This window comes from Gallus gallus, chromosome 2 (genome assembly GCF_016699485.2).
Source record: "Gallus gallus isolate bGalGal1 chromosome 2, bGalGal1.mat.broiler.GRCg7b, whole genome shotgun sequence".
Taxonomy (NCBI): Eukaryota; Metazoa; Chordata; class Aves; order Galliformes; family Phasianidae; genus Gallus; species Gallus gallus.
Genome location: NC_052533.1, coordinates 9,332,510 through 9,357,239, shown reverse-complemented (window position 1 = coordinate 9,357,239; position 24,730 = coordinate 9,332,510). Strand labels below are relative to the sequence as shown.

The 24,730-nt window shown below is 38.4% G+C and overlaps 1 protein-coding gene across 2 annotated transcripts in view; it reads left to right on the top strand.

Annotated features, from left to right (window-relative positions):
* The window catches only part of PTPRN2 (protein tyrosine phosphatase, receptor type N2), a 622,865-nt gene that overhangs the window by 56,398 nt on the left and 541,737 nt on the right, over positions 1-24,730 (top strand). For both annotated transcript variants that reach the window (XM_025148316.3, XM_025148315.3), the window contains exon 2: positions 7,513-7,563. In XM_025148316.3, the coding sequence (XP_025004084.2) occupies positions 7,513-7,563 (51 nt within the window). The remainder of the gene's footprint in view (positions 1-7,512; positions 7,564-24,730) is intronic.

Below are 24,730 nucleotides of genomic sequence, written 5' to 3'. Positions count from 1 at the left end.
ACTACGTATTATATATAAGCCTGGAATGTTATATCTTTGCTTCCTATCTGCCGAATTATCTGAGCTGCAGAACCAGAGGTTGGACATATAGCACTGAGGAACTGATTTTTCATGGGAGAGACAAAGTTCTTTTAATATTTACTGTGCAAAAAAAAAAAAAAAAGACAAAAAAGGGCATAACAAAACATTCTTTTCTTGTATCAGCCCATGACATGCTGTGATCTTTTGAGCCCTGGGCAAAAATGCGAATGCTGTTCTGGAGCTCTTCTAATGATGGCCTTTCCCTGTCTCTTCCTCTCATGAATTATTATTACGTATTACATCTTCAATTATTCTTAATAGTGACCTTTCCTCAGTGCTTTGCAGCAGAAAAGCCCTACATCATTGCAATCACAGCATTAGTAATCAGATAAGTTAACAATATTTTCACCACAAAGCAATTCCTTTCTTTAGTAGTGGACAGGCTCAGAGCTAATTACACACAGAACAAAAGATCGTAGAATCATAGAATCACAAGGTTGGAAAGGACCTCCAAGATCATCTAGTCCAACCGTCCTCCCATTACCATTGCTACCACAAGCTACTAAACCATATCTCGTAGCTCCTCATCCAGACACATGTACTTTTTTCTTTCCACCTAAATGCAGAAAGAACATGGCAGCCCCATTGCACACTGAGAAATGGTATCATACATTACAGCATTTTTGCACTCATTTGCTTACATAGCATGTCAGTCCACGCATGTTGAAGAACAAGTGATATAAAGGGGGTAATTGAAGTGCTAATATGAACTGTGATTGAGGCTTTAGGAGCAAGTCTTGGCTGTGAGCTTAGTACTGACATTTTCTTGTTTTGAATGAGAACTCCTTATTCCACAGGGAATTATTCTGGCTAGGATCGTATTTTAATATACAGTGCGTATAATGAATGATTGAAAGAAGCAATAATTCAGAGTTAGGGAAGTGTTGACACCATATGTTAACACTTATGCGAAATCTGTCTGTACTTTGGAAACTTTTCGTATAAGAGACTGTCTTCCAGTTAACCACTGCTGGAATTTCTTGTGTCATCTTTCTGATTGTTAGTTTTGATTACAATAAGGCCTGGATTTTTTGCCAGGGATCAGTGTTTTCTTGTGCTAGCTTTGAACACGTGCACACAATTAAAAGAGAACTATAAGAACCTCTGCTCCTAAGAGTTTACTGTATTACAAAAAATATTAGGCACCTGTTACTTTTGAAAACATATAAGATGGAATAAATGCAGAAGATCAAAACTCAGTACTTGTTATGCTTGTCTCCTGTGAGAAAAGTTCATTTAGTATTTTATGCTCTTTAATTTTATTTTTGAGAAAATTTGCTTTAATCCATAGTTAAACTACTGTTTAAAGCAGTTGTTGATAAAGAGTCAGATGTTCCAATGTCTTTGTTAAATGCCTGTTTCAATAAGAACTATTCTAGATATCCTGAGAACCCAAGAATGACAGAAGAAAACATGTGTAAACCTCCTCCACTCCTGAGCACAGAGAGAATGGTGGAACAAATTCTACCTTGAACTCTCTTCAGCACCTCATCAGCAGGGAAGGAGATGAATGAGGAATGCCCAAGTGTGCTAGAAGAGGTGCTAGAGGGCACCTGTAGAAGAGGTTGAGAATGGAGATCCAGTAATCACCAGCAATCAAAAATATTAAAGAGGTGACAGACAGGCTGTTCACTAGCATGAGTGAAGAGAGGAGTAAGAGTAGGAAAGGTAGTGCCTGATTAATATATGTTGAGAGAGACAGAAAGCAGCAGAATGTTTTTTTTTGGAGAGTAGAAGAGAACAGGTAGGAGGTAGAAAATGTACTTCTGGAAAAGAGAATGGAGGAATTCAGAACAGATTTAAAAGAGGAATGAGAAAGAAAAAGAGGAAAGGAGAAGAAGGAGATTAAAAGAAAATTTGGAGAACTAAGAAATGTCTAAATTTCATATCAAAGTGAATAACAAAGTAAAGCTGAAGAGAATAAACAATAGTTGATTTTCACATACAATTGACAGGCTTTCAGTAATGAATAGTACATTACACCTGTAGTGCCTACGTAACCACAGAGTAGGGAAAAGAAGAGGATCCCATCATAAGCTAAAAGTATACTTTTCCCAGCCTCGTTTGTAGTTTTGTGTAATCCTAGACTTGTTAGACATACATGTAGAGCAGACAGATGAAGATGTGTTGGATGGGTCACAGCTTCAGCAGACTGACATTTTCTGTCACGTAAGCCAGCAAGAAAAGCATTTCGCTTTCCCTCTTCTGTATGGAAGTAATGCTTCTTTCTTCCTATCAGTTTATATTATCATCATTGTTATACACTATCTGAATTTCTCCAGTTCAAAATATCCCTGCTATATTATCTCAGTACTTTAAAAAACATAACTCTTAAAGAACGTTTCTTAAAACAGCTATGTGGGAGGAAAAAAAAAAAACAAAAAAAAAAAACAAAAAAAAAACCAAAAAAAAACCAAAAAAAAAAAACCAAAAAACAAAAACACAACTGCCATAAACCATCTATTTAAAACGTTCACAGGTGGCATTAAGGACTCAAGGAGGCCCATCAGGCATGCCCAGTATTAGTACAGCCAGGTGTTTCCTTTTTTCTCATTAGCAGTTTTTAACAGAATTCACTCTTGAAGGTCTCCTTACCAGAGAGCAAATAAACTGGAAAGAAGGAGGTGGACGTGGAATAAACTTTGATTCTGGATTATTAAAAGTGCTAATGAGCATTAGCATATTTTTATTAAAGGAGTCTACGTTGTTTAAAATTTTATGGCAAGGGGAAGTCGTTTTGCATTGCAACAATGAAGAGCTATTGGATGGTTATGTGGTTGCTGAGTGAAGACTGTGAACAGCAGTAAGGATTTACGAGGTTTGTGTTTTTCTAGTTTTTAATTGATAAATATGGGAGAAATTTAGCTGTTATTGTTTCTTGTTTGTTTTCTTTTTTTTGATGTTGTAAGGTAATTTTTGATAATGGAAGCCTAAGGAATATGTTTACATATATTGTACCTAGTAAAACTGCTTGGGTTAATCAAATTCTATTAGATGAGGCATGTGAGCAGTATGATTGTAACAGGTTGGTTAAGTGGGAGGAAAGGACAGAAAGAAATGTAAGGCAATGTATTTGCCTCATGGATTTTATAAAATTCTCTCTTTTGTAATTCAATTGCTGTAGCTTTCTCTAGATAGAGATCCAATGACTTCAAATGACCTGACTGTTAAAACCTCCATAGGCTTCTACTATAAGGCTAAACAAATGGTATGATCCAGGGTGATTTAAACTCTTATGTCTAAAGACATAGTAGGCTATTTTAGGAAAGTATAACTCCTGTACACCCGATTAAATGAGAGAGTAGTCTTGTATCTCATGAGAAGAATATTTTGATAAAGAGAGATTTGAACTTGTAGGTAATATACTATAGTGTGTTGCTCTTCCAACAGCATTTTTTACAGTTGTGTTGTGCTGATCATCTGAAGATAGTACTGGGGATGTTAAGATAGAGGGGGGAAAAAAAAGGAGGTAGATCTTGAGAAGCCCTATGAAATCAATTTTCCTGCGTAATGAACCAAAAATATTCCATCTAAGGGTACTGTAACACATAGCTCAGCTGCCTAGCTGCCTACCCTGATTTTAGGCAGTCATAAGGCTTTAAAAATATATAATAACTTTTAAATAAGGTGTATATGTGAGCGGATTCAACACAAATGCTCTTGTTACGTGAAATAATCTACCAGAATTGCAGGCTACTGGGGTATGTCACTAGGAATTAGACCTTTATGCAGAATAACATGAAAAGCATGTATTTGTCTTTATAAATAGGATTATCTTCCTGTCAAGCTGCCCGGATTTTAAACAGCTAATTTCTTGTGTGTCAGGGAAGAACTCTCCCTTTGTTTCAAGATACATAGTATAGACCTGTGAGCCTTGGTTACCTGAGGAGTTGATGATGAAGCATACAGTTCTACTTGTTCTTGTGGGTGCTGATGCACCTAACCACAACTATGTTATTGTTCCAGACTTCTGTGTTACCACTGAGACTTGGGTTTTATAAATAGGGCCATATAACTCTAGTGGATAGGCCAATTTTGAATTCAAGCTTATTAGGTGATGAAGTCTTCGCTGTTCCTAGATTTTGATGTTACTTAACACTACAACTGTTTTCTTGAGAAGACGTGTGGGGCTAGATGAATGTAGTTTGATGCTGTAATGCTAAGGGCTTTTATTTCCATTTTACTGCATAAATGAGGCATCTGAACATGTTCCTGTCTGGAGTAGAAGAACTTGGAGAACTTTATTTGCTATATTTACAGGTGTAATCAAATAAATGAATTTGCGTACCTGTGCAGTTTAGTTGTGTTCAGCTGGCTGAAGTTATATGGAGAATTTATTTTAGGGCAGATGTAATTTTGATCCCGTAAGGCATGAACTGAATTAAGTGCCTACTGGAGACAATGCCTCTTCACTCTTCAGCAGTGACTTATTGCTGTCATTACTATTAGTTGGTAAATGATATTTAAAATGAAATATGATGTGTCTTAATGTCACAGCAGTAACAACAAAAGATAAATTAGCAGTTAAATTAGTACATTGACTGGTTCGGTGAATTATACGTAATGATCAACATTAGCAATAACTTGAGATACAGTATTTTTCAAGGAGCTTTCAAGGTCATTGTAGGCTATTTTTGGGGTTTTCATCGGTTGGTGTAGTTTTCCATACATTGACTTGATTAATTTGCTCTCCAAGGCATAAATTTCCAAGGCTAATGATGTCAACTAGAAACAGTCAGCATCTAATAATCAGCTACTATTAAGGGAAAAATTCAAATGTGGTGAAATTGCTTTTCTTTTTTCTTTTCATGGAAAACGTATTGGGGGATAGCACAAAGCGTATCAAGCAAATCAGAGTGGATTTGAATTTAAGTTCTGTACTGATGTGGGCTGGCTTATTATTTCTTTGCATCTGAATAAACACATATACCTCATTTTAAATCTGAAGTTTTCTGCTTCTGAGATGATTGGTATATTATGGGATGGCTGATATCTCACAGGTGACTTTGGGAACTGTTAGCAAGGGCTACAACCACATGTGACAATTTCCTGTGAGGAAGGGTCCACCTCAGGCTTCTAGCTCTAACCCCTTTGGAATCTGTCAGGAAAACAAGGCAGACAAATTTTACCAGGGATTTTTTCCTAATCATAAGGACTTCTTTTAGAAGAAATGGCAATTTCAAATCTCTGGAATCAGGAATAGTGAAGCACACCTGTCATTTGTCTAGTCTGCATTAGTGCTTGAAGTCTTATGCTTTTTTTCCCCCTCCAAGCTATCAAATTTTAAGTGAGCATTTCTAGACTCTTAATTAGAGCTCCAACTGTGCTGATGCCTTTTGGCCGTTGCATGTCATAATTCTCCTCTTAGGTTCCTTATGAGTCAATACATAGTTAAGGCATCCTTCTGCTTTGTCGGGTTGGCACCCAGGCTGCAATCAGCTTTCTTCAGGCAGTTTTCAGACACTAATTCAGGTCAAACAGCTGCTACAGTAGGCTTGTCTGGAACAAAATTATGAATGTCTCAAAAATGTCACAAACTGGAGTTTGTTGGCTGTTTAGACGCATGCTGTCCTGCATGCTCTGTTTGTAGAATCTTTGAGTGTGAAACTTCCTCTACCTTTCAAAAGCTACTGAAGGTGTATCCACAGTTTATTGGTGCATAGGTAAAAGGATGAAAACACAAAGAACGCATCAGCATATGTGTTGTAGACTGTTCCCTTCATAAGCTTGTTTCTGTGGTCTTTGTAGGCAGGAATGGAGATGGACATAAGGGGCTGTGCGAATGCACCAGTGCCACTTGAATTCATGTAGATATGCTTGCTTAGCTCAAACCTAGCACTGTGCTAATAAATCCTGCTGAGAGACATAATATATTAGCTCTGGCTTAATGATGTGCTATTACAGGTACCTGCTGAAAGTTTGTGTGAGCATGCATAAGTCATTCTCTCCCCCCTGAAATTTTCTTTTAGCAGTGTTAGTACGTGAGTAATAAGAAGAGTCTTGAGCCTTTTGTTTTTGTTTTGGTAAAAACATCCTACTTAATACATTTATGCTTCTGCAGAAAGAGGATGTGCTCTGGTGTTAGATATGGTGAAGTTCTTGGCTGGTTTCTGATGCATAGTGAGAATCTAGTCAAGACCACTTGATTTCTGTAACTCTGTGTCCACTTATAAAGTTGAAGTACTTTCTGCAGATGTTAAAAGGCTTAATTGTAGGAAAGCTTTCTCTGGGGTAGCTTCTGTTTCCAAAATACAGCCTGGTTCTTTGTAGCTCATGGAATTGTAAAATGACTTGAATTGGAAGGGACCTGCAAAGATTGTCTAGTCCAACTCATCTGCAATGAACAGAGACACCTACAGCTAGATCAAGCTGCTTAGAGCCCCATCACCCTGATCTTGAATGCCTCTCCAAGGATGAGGCATCCACCACAGTTTCAGGTCCTACTTGTTATTGAGAACACAAAATAAACTGGTTGGATTAACAGAGCACATAGTCCTGACAGTAGCATGATAATTCCAATTGTTCCAGTGCTTGATTTGTGTCCCTGTCTCCCAGTGTGGAGTGACCAGAGCAGGGAGCATCGTGCCCACTTCTCTGCTACAATCAGGAACGTCAGCTTATTTTGCCTGGAGACAGGAGGTAATAATGAGTGTCTCGTACCTGATTTGGTGGTATCAGCAATGGGTTGATTTCCACTGTAAGGATGCATCCAAGTGGGTAAGCTGAGCTTGCTAAGCTGGATGCAGTTTCTAGGCAAGATGTAGGCATACGTAGCAGGGAGCTGCAAAGGAACCAGTTCTGGCACATGTTTCCTTCTTCCCATGGGAAGGAAAGCCAACCCTAGAAGCTGTGCTGGTTCCTCAGCTGAGAGTATAATTGTAGTGTTGGTGTAGAAGGCTTCATTATTGAGCTTTTCTGCAAAGAGTAAGTGCTCCTGAGGACCTAAGCACAGTGTAGGGTTGTAGTTACTAAATCGAAGCCTGGAGCTTTTTCACCTGTTTTGAGCAATTTATACCTAACTTGTAAATTTATCTCACTGCAGTGTAAATTGCTTGGGGGAACTCCTGATTTCTGGTAGTATGTTACAGCATTTCTCTGCTGTCGAATAATATTGTGTTCAAAATTAGGGAATGTAAGGTTTCTTGAATTATTATATGAGAAAACCACTGAGAATACCAAACCCTCAACAGAGGAATAAGGAGAACAGAACAATCAAAGGTTATTCTGGCTGTAACCAATTGGAGATGGGTGCTATCTAACCAGCTGGTTTCTCCACTTACCTTTCTGTACTGCTCAATTTAGACTCCTAAAAGCAACCAAATGTCTGACTCCTGCTGAGAATTTAATAGCCTGAGGGCACTTCAGTCTGTGCTAATTATCCACAGTTTGAAACCTGTATTAATTTTTTTTACCTCTCTATTATGTTTTTAGGCTGCCTGGTTGAAGATGATCTTTGCAAATCTTTTGAAATCTGTGTAAATGGTAAGTCTGGAATGTTTTGTTTGCTGACTACTCTGTCCTCTGCTGTGTAATTTACACATGGCTGATTTAATAAGCTGAATCTATTTATGAATAAGGGTGTGGGGGGTGGGAGGACTCCACCCAGTAGCTATGACTATTCTGGTCAGCAATAACAGGTAATTTAATAGAATTTGTTTAAAGAAAATAATCTCTCAACCTTGAACAACATCATCTCCTTTAGTGAGAATTGGTTTGTAATCAAATTAAACACACTGAAATATGCTAAAATTTAATTTGTTTTAGAATAAAAATAACTTCAGATTGTTCATCTTCTTAGAGGACGATGTTGAGTAATTATCAGTCTCCTTTTGTTAAGAAGTTACTTTTATAATAAGAAGGAAGGTCTCAATGAAAGACTACCATTGTTCTTGGTTATACCGCTTCCTTTTTCTGTGACATCACTTGATCTAACTCTGCAGAAACAGCTTTCTGCTCTTTTTTTCCAGTTTCCTTCCGTAAGATTTTAGTTTTTTTAAAGAAAAAAGCTAACACACATGTATGAATCAGTGTAATGGAACAGTAGGAATGACTCTTTTGACAATGGTCTAAGGTTATTTCACTGTGCTACATGAAATTATTCAAGTCTTGATGAATGAACCATGTTTAGAGAGAGAGCTTCTGAAGCAATTACTCTCATCAAGGACGTAGAACCATAACTGATTTTTTTCTGAAGTATTATACATTAAATTTCTCTTGGTGAATGTCTGACAAAGCAGAGGTATTTTTTTCCATCAAACACAGGTGCCAATAATGTCTGCTTATAAATGGACTTTGTTAAAATCCTAATGAAAGGAACATCTAAGGTGAAATTGAGTTTCCTGATGTTTTTCACTGTCAGCCAAATATATCTGGGGAGGAAATGACAGACAGAAATGTGGTTCAGGAGTCTGGAGGAATTAAGTCTGTATAAAGTTAGAACCAAAGTTTATTAATATTTCCAACAATAGTGCAAAATCATAACTTGAATTGTTTCTATAATGTGCTGAAATTCTATGTGGAGGCTTTGTGCTTAACACGAAATGGGAAGTAGCAATTTTCTGCAGCGGTGTGTTTAGCTGGTTGCAGTCATCTTGAGTTCCTAGCTGTGGTCTTCCCAGTGCAAGTATGATTAATAGGCTTTTATGGTTGGCCATGGCTATATATATATGAAGGAATTATGCAGCAGATGACTTTTTTTAAAAAAAAGGTATTTAAGAGGTGTTGCTCTAAAGGTTATTTCATAGCTTCGTTCTCAAAACTTGCTTCCTTAATTAAAAATATGGTTTCTTAAGAGTTGACTTTCATGGATTGCAAAGTTAAACCGGATATTGCATCTTTGAATTCTGGATGGACATCTTCTGCAGATCTTCTGTTATTTTGGTGCAGCTGTAATTTATAGAATGGCTTGAGTTGGAAGGGACCTTTAAGATCAACCAGTTCCAACGCACTGCTAGGCCAGGTTGCTCAAAGCCCCATGCAGTATGGCTTTGAATGCTTCCAGGAAGGGGGCATTCACAACTTAATGGTCAGTAATGAATATGCTAGTTTATCTGTGATACTTTGTTATGACTGACCTGAATTAAAAAAGAAATATGCATACATATATATGCAGACATTGTGTTGATGTATTTAATTTTACTGTGAAGCTTTTGATGTCTTTCCCTTCACTCACCCAAATGAATGAATGTTATCTGCAGTAAAACATATACACTCTTATTGAGAACATTAACAGAATATTTGGAAAAACTTAGTTTGAAGTATCCAAATACTTTCAGAACTGTCTCTTTATAAGAAGGAGAATGGAAGAGAGCTGTTTGCTTCTGCACACACTTTCTTGTCTTTCTTGTGTAAACTCCCTGTGGTACATCCTTATAGTTCTTCAGAAATCCTGATATGTTGAAATGTGAGGTCTCTTCTGGTTTGAAAAGTGGCCAGTCAGTGGAGGCCTCTTTGCTCAGGAGCAGAGCCTACATTACAAACTGCAAGTTCACCGAAAGGTTCATCTCCTCTGTGCTCTTACAAGTGTATTTTACTGAAGTACAGTGTGAAAGTGGCAAGAAACAGCAGCCAGTTTTATGCAATACCTGTAAAGGCTCTGAGATCTGCAGGTGTGAGTCCGACTCCTGCAGGAAGGCTGGCAATGCTTGTCTTCCTCTTGGCCTCAAGCAAAGGTAGCTGAACTAACCCTGCTTTCAGAAACGAAGCTGGGCTTCTTAATGAAAACATCAGTCACAATCTTTGTTGTCATCTCATATAATGTCATCATCTGGAGATGTCACGTACTAGTCATGTGTCAGGGCTGTAAAAGGATAGCCACGATGTCAGTGGTTAAGATGTTTCTTACTTTTCTTAGTCATATTAATGACCTTTTTTCTAAAAAAAAAAAATAAATTCTGAAAGCTTTTACATTTCTTTAATTAAAAGTTAAAAGAAGCTTTTTTTTGCTAAAAGTGATGATTCCAATTGTAAGATCTGTTATAAACAACAAAACCATATCATTTGCATCATTTACATCTGTTGAAGTCATGTGCCATTTTGTAGGGCAAAGAATTTGCTGTAATAATAATTACTGACTTTGCTGCAATTTTCCCTTATCATATGTAGGTCTCTTGGCTTCTGCAATGGGTTCTCACTTGTTTAATAGCTGCAGCAGCGTTCATGCAATATTAATTTATTTCCGTAAACCTTTCATCAGTTTCCTGAGCTGCACTGACTCACCAAGTGGTTTAAAAATGTTTCATGTTTATTTTAATGGCTTTAGGATAAACCAAGCAAAAAGACCGAGTTTTTTCTTAGTGGTTTTTTAATTTGCAAAGATAGAACTTCTGGGGATAACATAGCTTAGGTGTCATCTATTTCACTTCTAGTAAATCATTACTTCTAATTGGCAGTTGGAGAAACTGGTATCTTCAGGTTCCCAAAATGCTTCAAAGCTGAGAACTTGAAGCTAAAAAAACTTGATGTGAAAGGTTGATATGCTTATGAGCTGCAGACACAAATAGAAAGTAAACTGGATGCTATAACCTTGGAAATGCTTCCTCCTCAGTATGAGCTTATAAGCTGCCACAGATGCCAGAGATGGCAAATAACAAAATGTCTTAACAAGATATGTAGCTAGATGAAATAAAGTAAGCTGAAGAGATGAGATGAGGGCAGGTGTGGTGACTCAGCTGTGGGTAAGGAGTGTTACAGCACTCACACACCATGTACATCACAACATATGGAGGCAGATGTTGGTGCTATGGCAGTAGAGGTTGAACCTTCCCACCAATATTCCATTACATTTTGTTGTGGTGTAACAGATGGCAGCAGAGGGGCAGCCTGACAGAATGGCATCTGAGGTGGGAGTACATATGAAGCAAAGGTGTGGCATTGAATTTCTCCATGTGGGGAGAGAAATAGCACCCGTTAACGTTCATTGATGCTTGCCAAACGTTTATGGAGACCAAGGAGTGGCAGTGAGCACCATGGTGGGTGGTATGTTTTGGCAGTGGTGACAGTGGGGTCACTTCTACTGGTGCAGATTTTTACAAGCGCAGTATGCAGGCTCTTGCACATTGCTGGTGAATGTGCTTAGCTCATGGTGGCAACTATGATGAAAATTAATGTTCAGTAGATGAGAATTTTCTCTCAAATAGTGTTATTGTGCTCTTTTATCTGCTGTATTTTCTGTGGAAATAAATAGAAGATGTGACTTTCGGAGCAACCTATGTATACGCTAAACCTAGTGCAGTTGTATAAGTGGGAATATGTCATGTTATGTTTTGCATTTCAAGTGATAAGGAAAGCAGTTCATGCAAAGTGTCAACTCGTGTATCTTCCTAGTTGGAAGCCTTAAGCTGCTGGGAGCAGCACAGTACAGACGTGCTTATTCTTTCTTGTGTAAGCACACTATTGAGTTCTGGTAGCGCTGTTGGGAAAGGTGCCACATGGTGTAGATAAAGGCATCCTTTTCAAAACAACCAGTCCTTATTGTCCTTGTTTCTCCCTTTACTGAACTGCTGGCACCCCTCGCTTAGAGGGATGGCATTCTCTCATTTAGCTTTAATCTCCAGATATTTGTCTCAGGAGAAAGCTTTGTACTGTTTTATCAGTGCGTAGATACCATGATATCTTTACTCCTTATCAGAATAACCTTTGTACATCTGAACAACTTCATTCATGGCAGATGTTGTGGCTGTGCTCTCCTTCCAGCATGGAGCCATAACAGGGTTCGTGCTGGCAAGATCAGACTGTAGAAAACAGTTCTGTGAGGCCAACCAAATAAGTTAGTTAAATATAGTCCTTGACGCAGTGTGCATCAATAAGGCAAGCCTCACTGACAGCTGCTAAACCTCTGCTAGAAAGACATGCTCTAATGTCTGCAGCAGTGTTTGAAGCTGCTGTGCATCTGGAAGGCTTTGTAACCAGTTATGCACAGCTGAGTCAATATTGCTTGATGTATGCAAACTGCAGTTGTTAGGAGGGGCTTAGGTTAGTGCAGTGTGTCAAAGGCTTCTGAGCATGCAGTACAAAGCTGTGAGCCTTTCCAAGTCTGGATGTCTCCAAACAGTTCAGAATACTAATGCCCTTTTTTCCTAAGCTACAGAGCTTCTTGAACACTTGGCATATGAGTGATTGCATGTGCTGCTGATGAGCCATAAATGGTAAACGTGTGCTACAGATGATAAGGGAGATGAATCAGGATACCTGAAGTAGTTTCTTGAACTTTATGTGATATGCTTTCCAGATCATAGCCTCTTGGGAAGGAATTACAGAAGGAGATGCACCTCAGTGTTGTTTAGCTAGCAGATGTCTCCAGCTATACCTATGTTTGCAAGGCACTGCTCTTACAAAAGCTATCGGAATTTTGTCACATGACTCTACAGATCTGTGCCTAAGCTTTCCAATTTTCTTCAGTAAGTGTCAGTGCTTGTTATAACTAAATGCAGACTTCTGAGGAGTAACGCCAAGTGTTATCTCTGTGTACTGCTTCATGATGCATAGACAGTCTGTGAGCTTTCCAAGGATGTGGGAATTCTTCACAAATAACTGTAGTCTTAACATGAGTTTTACCACAGAAGGTGGTATTACCGTGTTGAGCTTGAATTCTGAGATAAATAGAAATATATGTATGCTTGGAGCACAAAATTGACAAATAATTTAAATGTGAGGATCTACTTTCAATGACTCTTGGATTCTTCCACACCATTTTAAGGACACAATAGGTTTGTTTTTTGTCAATTAAAAAAAAATACTTACTTTGAATAAGTACATCAGAAGAATGTCACAATCTGGTATGATACTCAAGGTTAGAACTTAAAAATCTTTAATTTATGATCATGGAATCATAGAATTACTCAGGTTGGAAAGGACCTCAAAGATCATAAAGTCCAACTGCAGCCTAACCGTAGTACCCTAACAACCCTCCACTAAATCATATCTCTGAGCACCACATCCAAACGGCTCCTAAACACATCCAGGGATGGTGACTCACTTACCTCCTTCTGAACTATCTGAGGTGAGAGCACTGGGGAGTGAATGGCCAAAATGAAGTTTCAGTTTCATCGTGAGGTTAAAAACACCACCTCGGTGATGACTTCTGCTTTACCTGGCAATAGGATGCCTTTCTTCCTTCTCTTTGAAGAAAGCACCACAAAAAAGGTGGCACCACATGTATCTTCTAATGAACCTGTTTGTCTCAGTGTGATGCTGAAACCACTGTCTTTGATAGTGGGGCAGAAGTATCCAGCACAACAGAATTAGTAGTGTTTGAAGGGGAAGTCATGACCTTTTCCTTAGGAGAAGGTGTTTAGCATGGTAATGCAGCTATGGTAGTCCACCATCCCAGCTGTCGCTAATAGCTCTACTGTGGGTTTCTGTGAAGAACCTCCAGTTGTAGCTCCTCCAGGGCATAAACCCACTGCTCAGACTTGACTGATGGATGGCCAGCTGTCTGGCAGCCAGCACAAGGTAAGCATGTGCACCCTAAATCTGCCTCCAGCCTTAGGAAGTCCTTTATATTTCTATGTCTTGTGTTAGTAATTAAGGCTCAGTGTTATTTCAAGAAACTGATGGTTTTTTTTACTTTCAACTCAGGTGAGAACATCAATGTGTTTTCATATAGAAACTTGTGCTTCTTTCTCAGCGTTGTGACTTGTGGTAGTGTATTTTCTCTTTCTAAGTATTAACACTGGGCTTCACAGGATGAGAACAAGCACTGAAAATAAAATTGTCAAATTGGTTAATGTGATTCTGGGAGTGTGGGGTGGAGTTTGGGGTTTGATTTAAAGTGTTTTGGTGAAAGACTCCACCTCCATGTATAGGATTTTTTGGAGGGGTGAGGGACAGATCAATGGACCAACCTCGTATGTTTCTCTTTTATCTGTACTGTGTATTTGGAGTGATAATGTGTATGTTTGCATAAAGTTCTATAACTTTTGGGTTTGCTATTCCTTAAAAATATTTAGTATTAATAGAATAATGAAGTTGATATTACAAGATCTTTGTCACCAAAAAGCAATTGTGTTTATTTGCTGCTTTTTGCAACTTGTACTAAGATGCATATTATCTAAAGTAACTTAATGTATGTTCCCCAGCATATTATTATTTTTTTAATTAAAATGTGTTTGATGTGCTGTTTTCTTATGTATCTTTAATATGTAGTGGACCCTTTTTGATAAGCTGTATTGCAGCTGGTGGCCCATTTTCTGGAGATGTTCTCTATTTCATTACTTTTTTCTATAATAAAATAATTGTAAATTAATATTTAGGAGACCATAGAAAAATACAACCAGCTTTATGAAGGCATTAGGGAGTCTCAATGAAATTTGTTCCTGATGAATCATGAAACATGAGAGCCTCGAAAGGACAGCGTGATCTGCAGGTAAGAAGAGAACACCAGGGGATAATGTGCTTGCAGTGAGGTGGAAAGAAAATGAATTCTGCTTTGGAGTGGTGCTGCAGCAGTGTGGCTTTGCTGGAAATCCATCTTGCTTTCTCCCTGTCTTGTGTCAGGGAACATTTGGAAGTTTACTTCTTGATGAAATTGTTTGGATTATAGATCTTAAACAAAATAGAACAAAAGGCAGTTTTTAACATGAACTATTCACCTTTCATTAGAAACAAAAGACAACCCACCCCCTGCATAAATGTTTATGAACAAAGAATGGTACTAAAGATTTTCAGAGCTAAGTAGAAGTGGATTTGGTGAGTTGGCAGTAATAGCTATACTATAGTTATTGGGCAACTTCACATTTGAATAAGATGGATTTTTCCTATGATTAAAAAATGTCTTGAAATTAGCATGTTGGCTACATAAAAATGTATAATTTTCAAAATGGAGTACATAAATCAAATCTTTCCTTATTTTGGATTGATCTGCTTAATCTGCTAGATGTGAAACTACAATTTTTGACTTTGTCCCCCTGAACATCCATAAGTGAATACTGTCTCAGTGCAGCAGTGGTTAACTGGATGAGTCAGATTAATTGTCACTGATCATGAAGGTACTTGGATAATTAACAGTGACATTGACAAGCATCAAAAAGGATAGACTAGAAAACTTTGAACAAATTTCCCGTCTGGTAAAATTGTTTTTAATCATTGCACTGCTTATATCTTGTTTGAAATCTTCAGTAATCTTGTCTAATAGTACATATGTTTAAAACATGGGATAGTGAATCAGACTGTACATTCACAATGTACAATCTTTACAGAGCCCTTAATGATTGTTGACTGTTCTCTCACTGCATTTCATTGGATGTGTGGGAGGCAAAGCTGTAGACTTCTTAAATGTCTCTAAAACGTGATTCTTTGGGATGTCTTTAACGGTTAAAAATTTGTCCTTCTGAAGATAGCTTAGTTTCCTTTTTTTTCCTAGAAGAATAAACACTTTCTTCAAAAGTTCTGTCAAAATCCTCCCAGCTCCCTTGCCAGTCTGCAACTGTAGGCAAACAATGCACGTTGATAATAGTTCTTGTTTGTAGGCTTCATGGCATTTGAAAACCACTAATGGATTTTTGACTTCCAACTTCCCCTTAGTCATTAAATATAATACAACAAATATTTATAGTTTGTGGAGGGACACGGGAAGGATACTGTGGTCCTGACAAAGTAACCTCTCGAGAGAAATAAGTAACCAAACCTTATGACTTGGATTCCCTGAAAACACTTCTGCTTGTGTAGAATGAATGATTATAGCTTCTGCAAGGCATCCTGACTCTTTGTTCTGAAGGTAGAAATATGGGGAAATGTTTCTGATAAGTAAAACCCCTGACATGCTGCTTAACAAGCTAAGGAGGAGGGAATTACCTGTAATCTGCGGTTGTCTAAATATAAGATGCAAGTTGCTATGAATATGAAAACATAAATATTTAATACATATCAAGCACAGTTATGGAAGTTGTTTTTATCTCAGCAGATCAGCTAAACAGATACAAGGTTAATCTATATTCTATATTTCAAGGATGTAGAAGGCTTGTTTACTTTATATGTGGACCTAGCACTGGAATTCCTTATTTTGGGTACCAAGTAGATTATTCCTCCAAGAAGAGCTTTAAAAAAAAAATACCTGTTCTTTGTTCCAATGCTTAAAATTCTATAATAAAGTGACAAGCTTTTTTGTTATATGTCCTTGTTTAATAATTAGGAGCATTCTGAAAGTGAACTAATCAGAGTGCTGCTGATTAACAGGTAAAGACCTGCTAATGAAAAGTCATTCTCCAATATAAGCCTTTCAAAGCCTTTAATTTAAATAGAATTTCTTTCATGCCCTACAGACTCCATGGCAACAGGAAGAGAAGTTGCTCTAGAGGTACAAAGAACAATAAGTGTATTTTATGGTCTGGAAATATTTGTTGTATTTTAGTCCTTCACTTAAATAGCTTTGGCTGATACTGTGCATGCGTTGAGAAATACTTAGTTCCTTTAGTTGCTGTGTCAGCATGTTCTTATGTTGGCTCTCAGGTAGGATCAGCGTGCCTTAAAGTTGATAACAGCAGTGGGTGTTAAGGGAGGGTTAGTGGTGAATACAACACTTAGCTCCAAAGAATTGCAGGTCACTACCTATGTTTTGGACTGTGAACACTGCATAAGAGAAGGCCTTTCTCAAAAGGATTTTTTAGTATGTAATTCTTCATACATCTGTGTAAATACTGAACTTGAAATATTTTTATGGTGAAATTGAAATGCCGTACCAAATTATTCTATGTAAGCATAGCAATTTGAACACTTCCATTTAGTCTCAAATGCAGTATCTGGTTGTTCAGCAATCAGACTGCACCACTGGGGTTGTTTTCTGGAAGCAGCAGGATAAGTTTGCTCGTGAGCAGTTGCACACACACAGCTGCTTCAGTGGTAAGAATTTCTTCTGTTAGTGTTCTCTGTCTCTTACCTGGTTGTAATAGACTGTAGAATAGATAAGAAAGAGGTGGTGTATTATCCAACCAGAAACTTCATTTTCTGAAGTAGAAGGGTGCCATGGGGTGGAAATACTTGGGTGGAGTTGAAAACTCAGGACTAACTTCATTCAGATTTTCTTTCTTCTGTAGTCCTCTTTCTGGACTGTCATGATGCTATCTGTGTTCCTGGGAAATTTGGATAACAAAGATATTGAGGGTAGAGGCTGACAGGTAGAGGGATGGACATTTGGTCAGCCTGATTGCCAACAGTTCCACGTGTCACTTCTAAGCATATGATAACAAACTGTGATACAGAATCATAGTGGAAGTAGTTAAAATGGCTTGTGGATTTGTAAAGTTAACTTCCTTTGGAGGTTGTTTTCTAGAATTTGTGTGAATTTACCTTCTTTTTAATAGAATATTGCTGAAGGCTCATACTAGGTAGTTTGAGCAAACCAGCCCTTCTCTGACATTAGCTGTGAAGAACGGTTCCTCTTGAATTCTGATTGTTTAAATGTGTTTGAAGGATTGTGTCCTTCACTGTTACAAATGGTCAAATCTTAAATGAGGTAATTGTTTTTAAGCCCTTGCACTTGTTATTTTTCAACAGTTTCTTTGATTTATTTTTTTGGGGGGGATAAAACTAGGCCAGTATGTTCAGCTAATCTAAGACCTTTGCTCCTTTGTAGTACTTGATGTTGGCTATCCAGCAACTGTGATGTTATACCTGTTACTATGTCTAAGACAAGATCTTAGGTCCTCCTGGACTCCCACTGCTCAGAGGAGGTGGAGATTTGTTTGTTTAAAGTAAGTTGATCAATACTGAGACTTCATTTATTACACTATTTTATCACAGACAAAATGACAGTTCAGATTTTGAGGGCAATGCGTTTTTCATCATACGCTTCATCTGCATACAACAGTATATGAGTAAATATTTCCCTTTTTTGATTTGAAAGTTTCTACATGAGAAATAAATGGGGAAATGGGCATTTGTTAATTAAGCTTCAGTAAGTGCAAATTTCAGTGCAGTAACAAGCTGCTGTTTTAGAAACCATGACAATGACATTAGGCATTTGCTAAACAAAATCTGCTCCTGTATGTCATGCAGTTTACATCCTATTTACTATTAAGAAATAGTTGGCACAGGCAGAAGACATTGTGTTAAAAACAGAATAAATAAACAGTTTTCTTGGTCTGAAATCAGCTGCTTTCAGTGTAGATTTAGATGGAAAATGGAGTCAAATTCTTTTCATGCTTGTCTTTAACAGACTGGAGCTTGTATATCAGGTGTTGCAGTTTTATGGAGCTGTAGCTCTTATGTCAACCTGCATCTTCAAGTAGTGAATAATTTCCTAACCATGTGAAAACAGATCTGTTCAACAAGGAAGGGTCTCCTGCAAGAGATGGGGGACCTTAGTTTCAGGTCTCTTGCTGCACTGTAGAAATGGCAGTTTTAGTTCTTGCACCCCAGAGGGTTGTCCTGGGGTAATCTCTGCCCTTGCTGTAGCATCTGGTCATCGTGCAGTAGCATGGTGAGGAAGCATGCTGCCAGAAGAGCAGGAGGTGTTTTGATCCCACTGTGTGGAGTTTGGAACGCTCGTTTGGATGTCAGTATGTACCCTACAGAAAAGCTGTCTGGATTTAAAATAAATTAATTAAAATGCAGAGACAATAACAAATCCCCCGAGGCTGAAAATTGTACGTTAGTAATCAGCTATGAACGGCTGCATCTTGTTTTCAAGGCGATGCAGAACTTCCCATACTTAGTCCATAACCCCTAGGCTGTTTTATGTTGTTTCAGCTTTGCTTTAGTTTCATACAGGGTATTGCTGTGCAGTCTGTCAACTCTGAGATAACTCTTTGTTGGAAAATTCACATTACAGCTATCTCATCAATGATATCATCTAAAACCACTCCATTAAAGGAGAAAAAATGCAAACAACTTGAACATTAATCTATCTCTTGTGTAAAAAAGATGATTATGATGATCTGTGAGGTTTTCTTGGTGGAAAATACAAATTAATGCAGGTCATGGAATTTTATCCTTTGCTAGACAAGGAGATTTTTGTAGGCAGCCTAACATACTTGTGGAGGAGCAGAGCAATAGGTCTCTGCAGCAGGGTTGTTGTTTGGCTTGAGTAAAATGAGAATGTGAAAGATTTTATTGCTGGTCATAATCAAGATGAAACTAAATCATCCACAATATCAGTGAGGGAGATGCTGCAGTTCAAGTGGCAATGATTTTTATGGAGCAAGAGATTGATTTTTTTTGCTTGTTTACCAGCTGTGCCCCTGCTTGGTGGAGCTGTCTGTTGGGCAGTGAGAGGCTAATTGAGCTCTGTCTCAGAAAGGCTTTGCATGATTTCACTTGAAGAAAGGGTGAATATTAGCGATTACTGCCTTTTTAATGGGAAGTGGAAGAGAACCTGTGTGGGGGTTTTAACAATGCATGATTTCATGTTTTGCTGTTCGTTTCTTGAGTTGGTGCAGATATTATCAAAGAATGCAGCTGATTCTTAAAAAACCAAAACTAATAAGATGGTGATGGGATATTCTGACCTGAAGTGCTCCTTGCAGCAGTAAGGGGGACAGGTTCACTGAAAGCAGCAGCGTGCCCTTCTTCAGCTGCATCAGGGGAAACTGTTCTCCAGGCCTCTCTGGCTCTGTGTTCCTCCATGTCCTGCCATGTTGTCCTTGTGGTATCAGAGCAATCTGACTGTGACATGACACCTTTTCTCCTTGCTGTGACTTAAGATGCTCTGGAATGTAAAAGGGAAGACAACCATTTTTATTCTTTTCAAACGGAGTGTGGAAATACTGAAAGAATACTGCATAGATGAGATACCTCGGAACTGAAGATGGGAGGGAGCCCAGATGAGTGTAAGCAAAGGTGGAAGAAATAAGGGAATGCTGAAGATGACAGCAGGGTGGGGAAGGTGGAGGTTCACCTGACCAGAGTAAAGAAGCCACTTCTGTTGACCGGGCTCTTAGATTAGGTTGTACATCATCTCGAGGTAGGCAGTTGTTTCAGAAGTACAGAAATAGATGAGCCTGCCAGGTACCTACAGAGAAACCTTGCACATTGTCTCTCTTGACAACTCCCCTTATACAACATCTGCTCTGTAAGTAATGCCTCCCATTTTCTTATATTGATCCATAACATTGGAGACAGATGTTGATTGCATGGCAGTAGAGGTAGAACTTTCTTGCCAATATTGTTACATTTTGTTGCCACGTGACTGGTGGCAGAAGGGTAGCCTGACACAGTGGTGTCTGATGTGCTAGTGTGCATGAAACAGAGGTAGGGAACTGAATTCCTCCATGCAGGGAAAACATAGCACTCAGTGACATTCATCAATGCTTGCTGAACATTTATGGAGACCAAAGAGTGGATGTGAGCCCGGTGAGGAGGTGGGTGGTGTGTTTTACTAGTGGTGACAGTGGATGACCTCCAATGGCATGGATTTTTAAAACATTGCATGCAGTCTCCTGTTGATCGTTAGTGAAAATGCACAGCCGATGGTGGCGACTGTGTTGAAAAGTAGTGTTCTGCATATGAGAATTTTCTCTCTCAAATAGTGGTGTTATGCTCTATCTGTCATAATTTCCATGGAAATACATAGGAGGCATTACTTTTGGAGCAACCTATGTTCCTCAGCTTCCATCCTCAAAGCTCTGGCTAACCCAAATTAATATTAAAATCAAACAATTGTTTTTTAGATTCATGGGAACTCTCCACACATCCTGTTGTTGCTGGGACTTCTGGCTGAGTCAGCTGTTGGGGTTTATTAGTTTACTGGTTTCTGAAGTTCACGCATGTCTGAGAGATGCATACTGCTTCAGTAAAAACATCTCAGTAGCAGTTTGAAAAGAAATCAGTAATATCTACATAATGATGTTATATTTAGAAACCACATAAACGTATACAACTTGCTGTAGGCATGATTTGATTTCTATGTTATGTTTAAGTCAATCAGTAATTTAGTACAGTTTAAAATATACAGAATGACTATTTTTAACTTTGTGAGATAATACATGTTCTTAAATTGGGAAACTTGTATTATTTAGTGGGAGGAGAAGTGCAGTGCCATTGGGGAGGAATAAAAGCAGGGACCCTCCCTGTAATTTATTCTGTGAGTCACTGCCAGCCTGTTTGCATTAAGAATGCTTTTGTAAGGAAAAGGCTAAAAGTCTGATTAATGTGAGGGAGCACAGAACTCTGGAACATCATATCTGGGAAGGAGGTATGTAAGAGGAAGAAATGGGAAAAATAGTAAACCAGATTCCTTCTGTCTAAAGTGAATTTAGAACATTCCAAAATAGGCCATAAAAGACAACCCTTGCATGTCATCCTCAGATGTCCTGTGAAGGGCTGATTTGCTTGGTTGTTTTTAATATCCTGATGTTTCTGAGCATTGCAGGTTTGTCACCAGTGTTTGAATAAAGCTGGTGAGAGGGCATCATGGGCTAAAAAGTCTATCTCTAATCACTATGTGACTAAACAGGTTTAGTCTGTTACTGCTGGTTAGGGCAAGGTGGTGGTTCAGCAGTAAGTGGATGAATTAGCTAATCTCTAAATCCCATTACTGCTTGTTTTGTTGGATGCGGTTGCTAGGATGCTAAGGTGGCATGAAAAGTGTTAGTGCCGTGGAGCTGTTATCTGGACAGGTTCACTTGCCAGCCTTATGATGTCAGGGCTATGACTGAAGACACTGCAGAGAAGTGCAATGTAATGGGTGATTCTGCAGAAAATGTCATTACTTAAGTAGCAGCCTGCTCTACCAGGTGTTGATGCCAGTGCAGTGTGGGGAGTTGTGGATGGGTGCCACGATGGCAGCTCCATCAAAACTATGGGAAATTCTAAATGAGTAGATAAAGCCAGATACCAAGTTCTACTCCCAGGTTATCTTAACAGCCTTCCTAGTATTTCCATCGTTACTTTGGTGGCAGACGATATGAAGTTGGTAAGCAGAGGTGAATTCACTGCTCTAAGTTTTAGAGAATTTTCTGCCCCCTTAAGGGCAGGCAGTAGCTTTAAGTAGTGGATTATGAATACTTGATTTATGTTCTATTTTCATTCCAGTAAAGTAATTGAGTTAGCAAATGTAGTGGCATTGTATATGACACAAAGGAAATCCAAGGAAATTGTCTTGCCTGAGATCAGTCTGCGGGAGCTGGAAATATTAGTTAATTTGTGTTATATTCATCCATGTACCTTTTCATTGTGAAATTAGTTGTCAGAGAATAAAAGAGAATCACTGAAATAGGTGTGCAGTAACATAATGGTGTGTGGTAATCTGATGGGTTCGGGGCTGCTTTTGGAATGGACAATAGAGGTGGTAAAAAAAAAAAATCATAGCTGCAAAGAACTCTGGGAAATTTTGATAGAGCTGACAGATACCAAAGAGAAGAAGGAAGAGAAATATTAGTTTTTATAGAAGTAGCTCAGATGACAAAGTTTTTCAGTACTTATGTGAGTGCTTGTAACTTTGCCGATCTTTGTTTAGAATGATTCATTATCAGCTGTGAGTGGCAGCAGTGACTGATTTAAACAAATTATTGCTTATAACATTTGTTCTCTTAGTAAGACCACTGTTCTGTCTGGAAAAATACTTATTTTCTAATGTCTTAGAAATGCAACATGCTTTTCTTATTTGGTGTCTTACAGAAACGCTCACACATACCTGTAAGCAACATGGACGTGGTCAAATGAATGAGTAGAATCTTAAAGAAAATTGGTATTGAGGTGCTCTCCTGCTATATGAAAGCAAGGTTAAAATTATGTTTGTTTTTCATACTTCTGATATAATTTCTGTGGGTTTTGAAAACTCATATGCTGTTACCTGAATAATAACAAGATACCGTGGTCTAGGGTATGATCTCACCAGATGCAGCTCTTGCAAGTCAGCCTTGTTTGCACTGGTGTGACCCTTGTGTACTTTCTCAACCCTAAACCTCATTTAAGATTCTCTCTCTGCAGCCTCCAGACACTCCCTTTCCACTCTCCTTTGTGTCTTCGTGAGCAAAAGGAGGCAGCCATTTTGATAAGCCTCTGCCTTCTCCCTTCCTTATTTAGTCACTGATGTTAATAATGTGAAAATAGTGCTTGCTCTTTCCTATTCTCTGAGCAGTGGTTGGATTGCTTGGTCATAGTATGTCTGGGCTGATGCTGGGAAGAATAATGTGGGCATCCCTTTCTGACTTTTCCAGTGAAGGTTGCGTTCTTCAAGGCTGTGAGCTCTGGTGAGCATTCAGATGGAGAGTACCTCTGCTTTCATGCAAGGAATGTCCAGCTAAATCTTAGTGGTGCTGGAAGACCTGGGTAAATTATTTCTAGAGAAGGCTCCAGGGAGGTCTTATAGAGACCTTCTAGTACCTAAAGAGGGGCCCACAGGAAAGCTAGGCAGGAACTCTTTATCAAGGAGTGAAGTGATGAAGCAAGGGGTAATGGCTTTAAACTGAAAGACGGTAGATTTAGGTTAGACATTAGGAGGAAATTTTTCCTGGTAAGAGTGGTGAGACACTGGAGCAGACTGACCAGAGATACTACCCATGTCCCATGTGAGGGAGCATTCAAGGCCAAGCTGGATGAGGCTTTGAGCAGCCTGATCTAGTACAAAGTGTCCCTGCCCATGGCAGGGGGTTGGAGCTTGGTTTAATGGGACTTCAGTGTGCCTTCCAACTCAAAATGAAGGAATGTCCCTAGTGTGAGGCTGTTGTAGCCATTTCCCCAGATCTTTTCTATTAAGAAAGGTGCAGAAGTTGGAATTTCTCACACACCTCAAAACTAAAACCCCCTTCAAACAACTTGTGCTGAATGTGATTTGGGCCTTGAATTACTAAGAATATCAGCCACTGCATCCCTTTTGGCCTCTTCTGATTGCTCTTCCCTTCTCCCATTCATACGTGGTTTATTTTGCTGTAATAATCATAGATGCAGAAATAAGGAAGGTTCCACTTTATAGATGGCCCGGGGGTGTGCAGTATTCACATTCGACAGTATAGCTTTAACAAACAGATTTACTGTTAGAGGAGAAATTACAGCAGTGCTCAATATCTGGAAAATTCACAATTAAAAGGACTTATGCTATTTGTGTTTATTATAGAATAACAGTTATCTTGTATGCAATGAGAGCATTGTCTGGGGAGTAGTTGTAGCAGTGGAGCTACCCTGCTTGCTTTGCAGTTCTCTGCTAACCTACCTATGAGACAGCGCTCTTATTAAACAAGATGAATTTATATGCAGTGTGTTCAGGGGAAATATTGTTGCTGAGGGTTTGTCATCACTTTTGTTTTAAATGTTTTATGAATATATGCAAACTGTATTTTTGTAAGCTGCTCATCCTCTGACAGTAATAGGCAGAATACAGCTTTGTGCAATCAGAATGATGTTTTATTTGTAATTTAACATGAGAAATAGTTAATAAAAGGAAAATCTTAAAAGTGCAAGAATACATTAAATTTATCTATAATTAAAATATTTATCTATTTAATTATGCATTACTTCCGTTTATAATATTTTTCAATGTAGTAATAGAGGGGAAATTAAATGTTTCAGCACAATGCTATGTTTTGCATTATGACATAATGACTTAATGTGTCTTAGTTTCTTTTTTATAAGGCTATTTCTGTTGAAAGGGAATAATCTCAGCAGCACTGATGTACTGGAAAAAATGTGGAGAGGAAATTCTTCACATGAAATTTAAAATAGTTAACGATCTGCTTTCCCTAAGAGAGAGCAATTCATTCCTATGGTTATCTTTCTT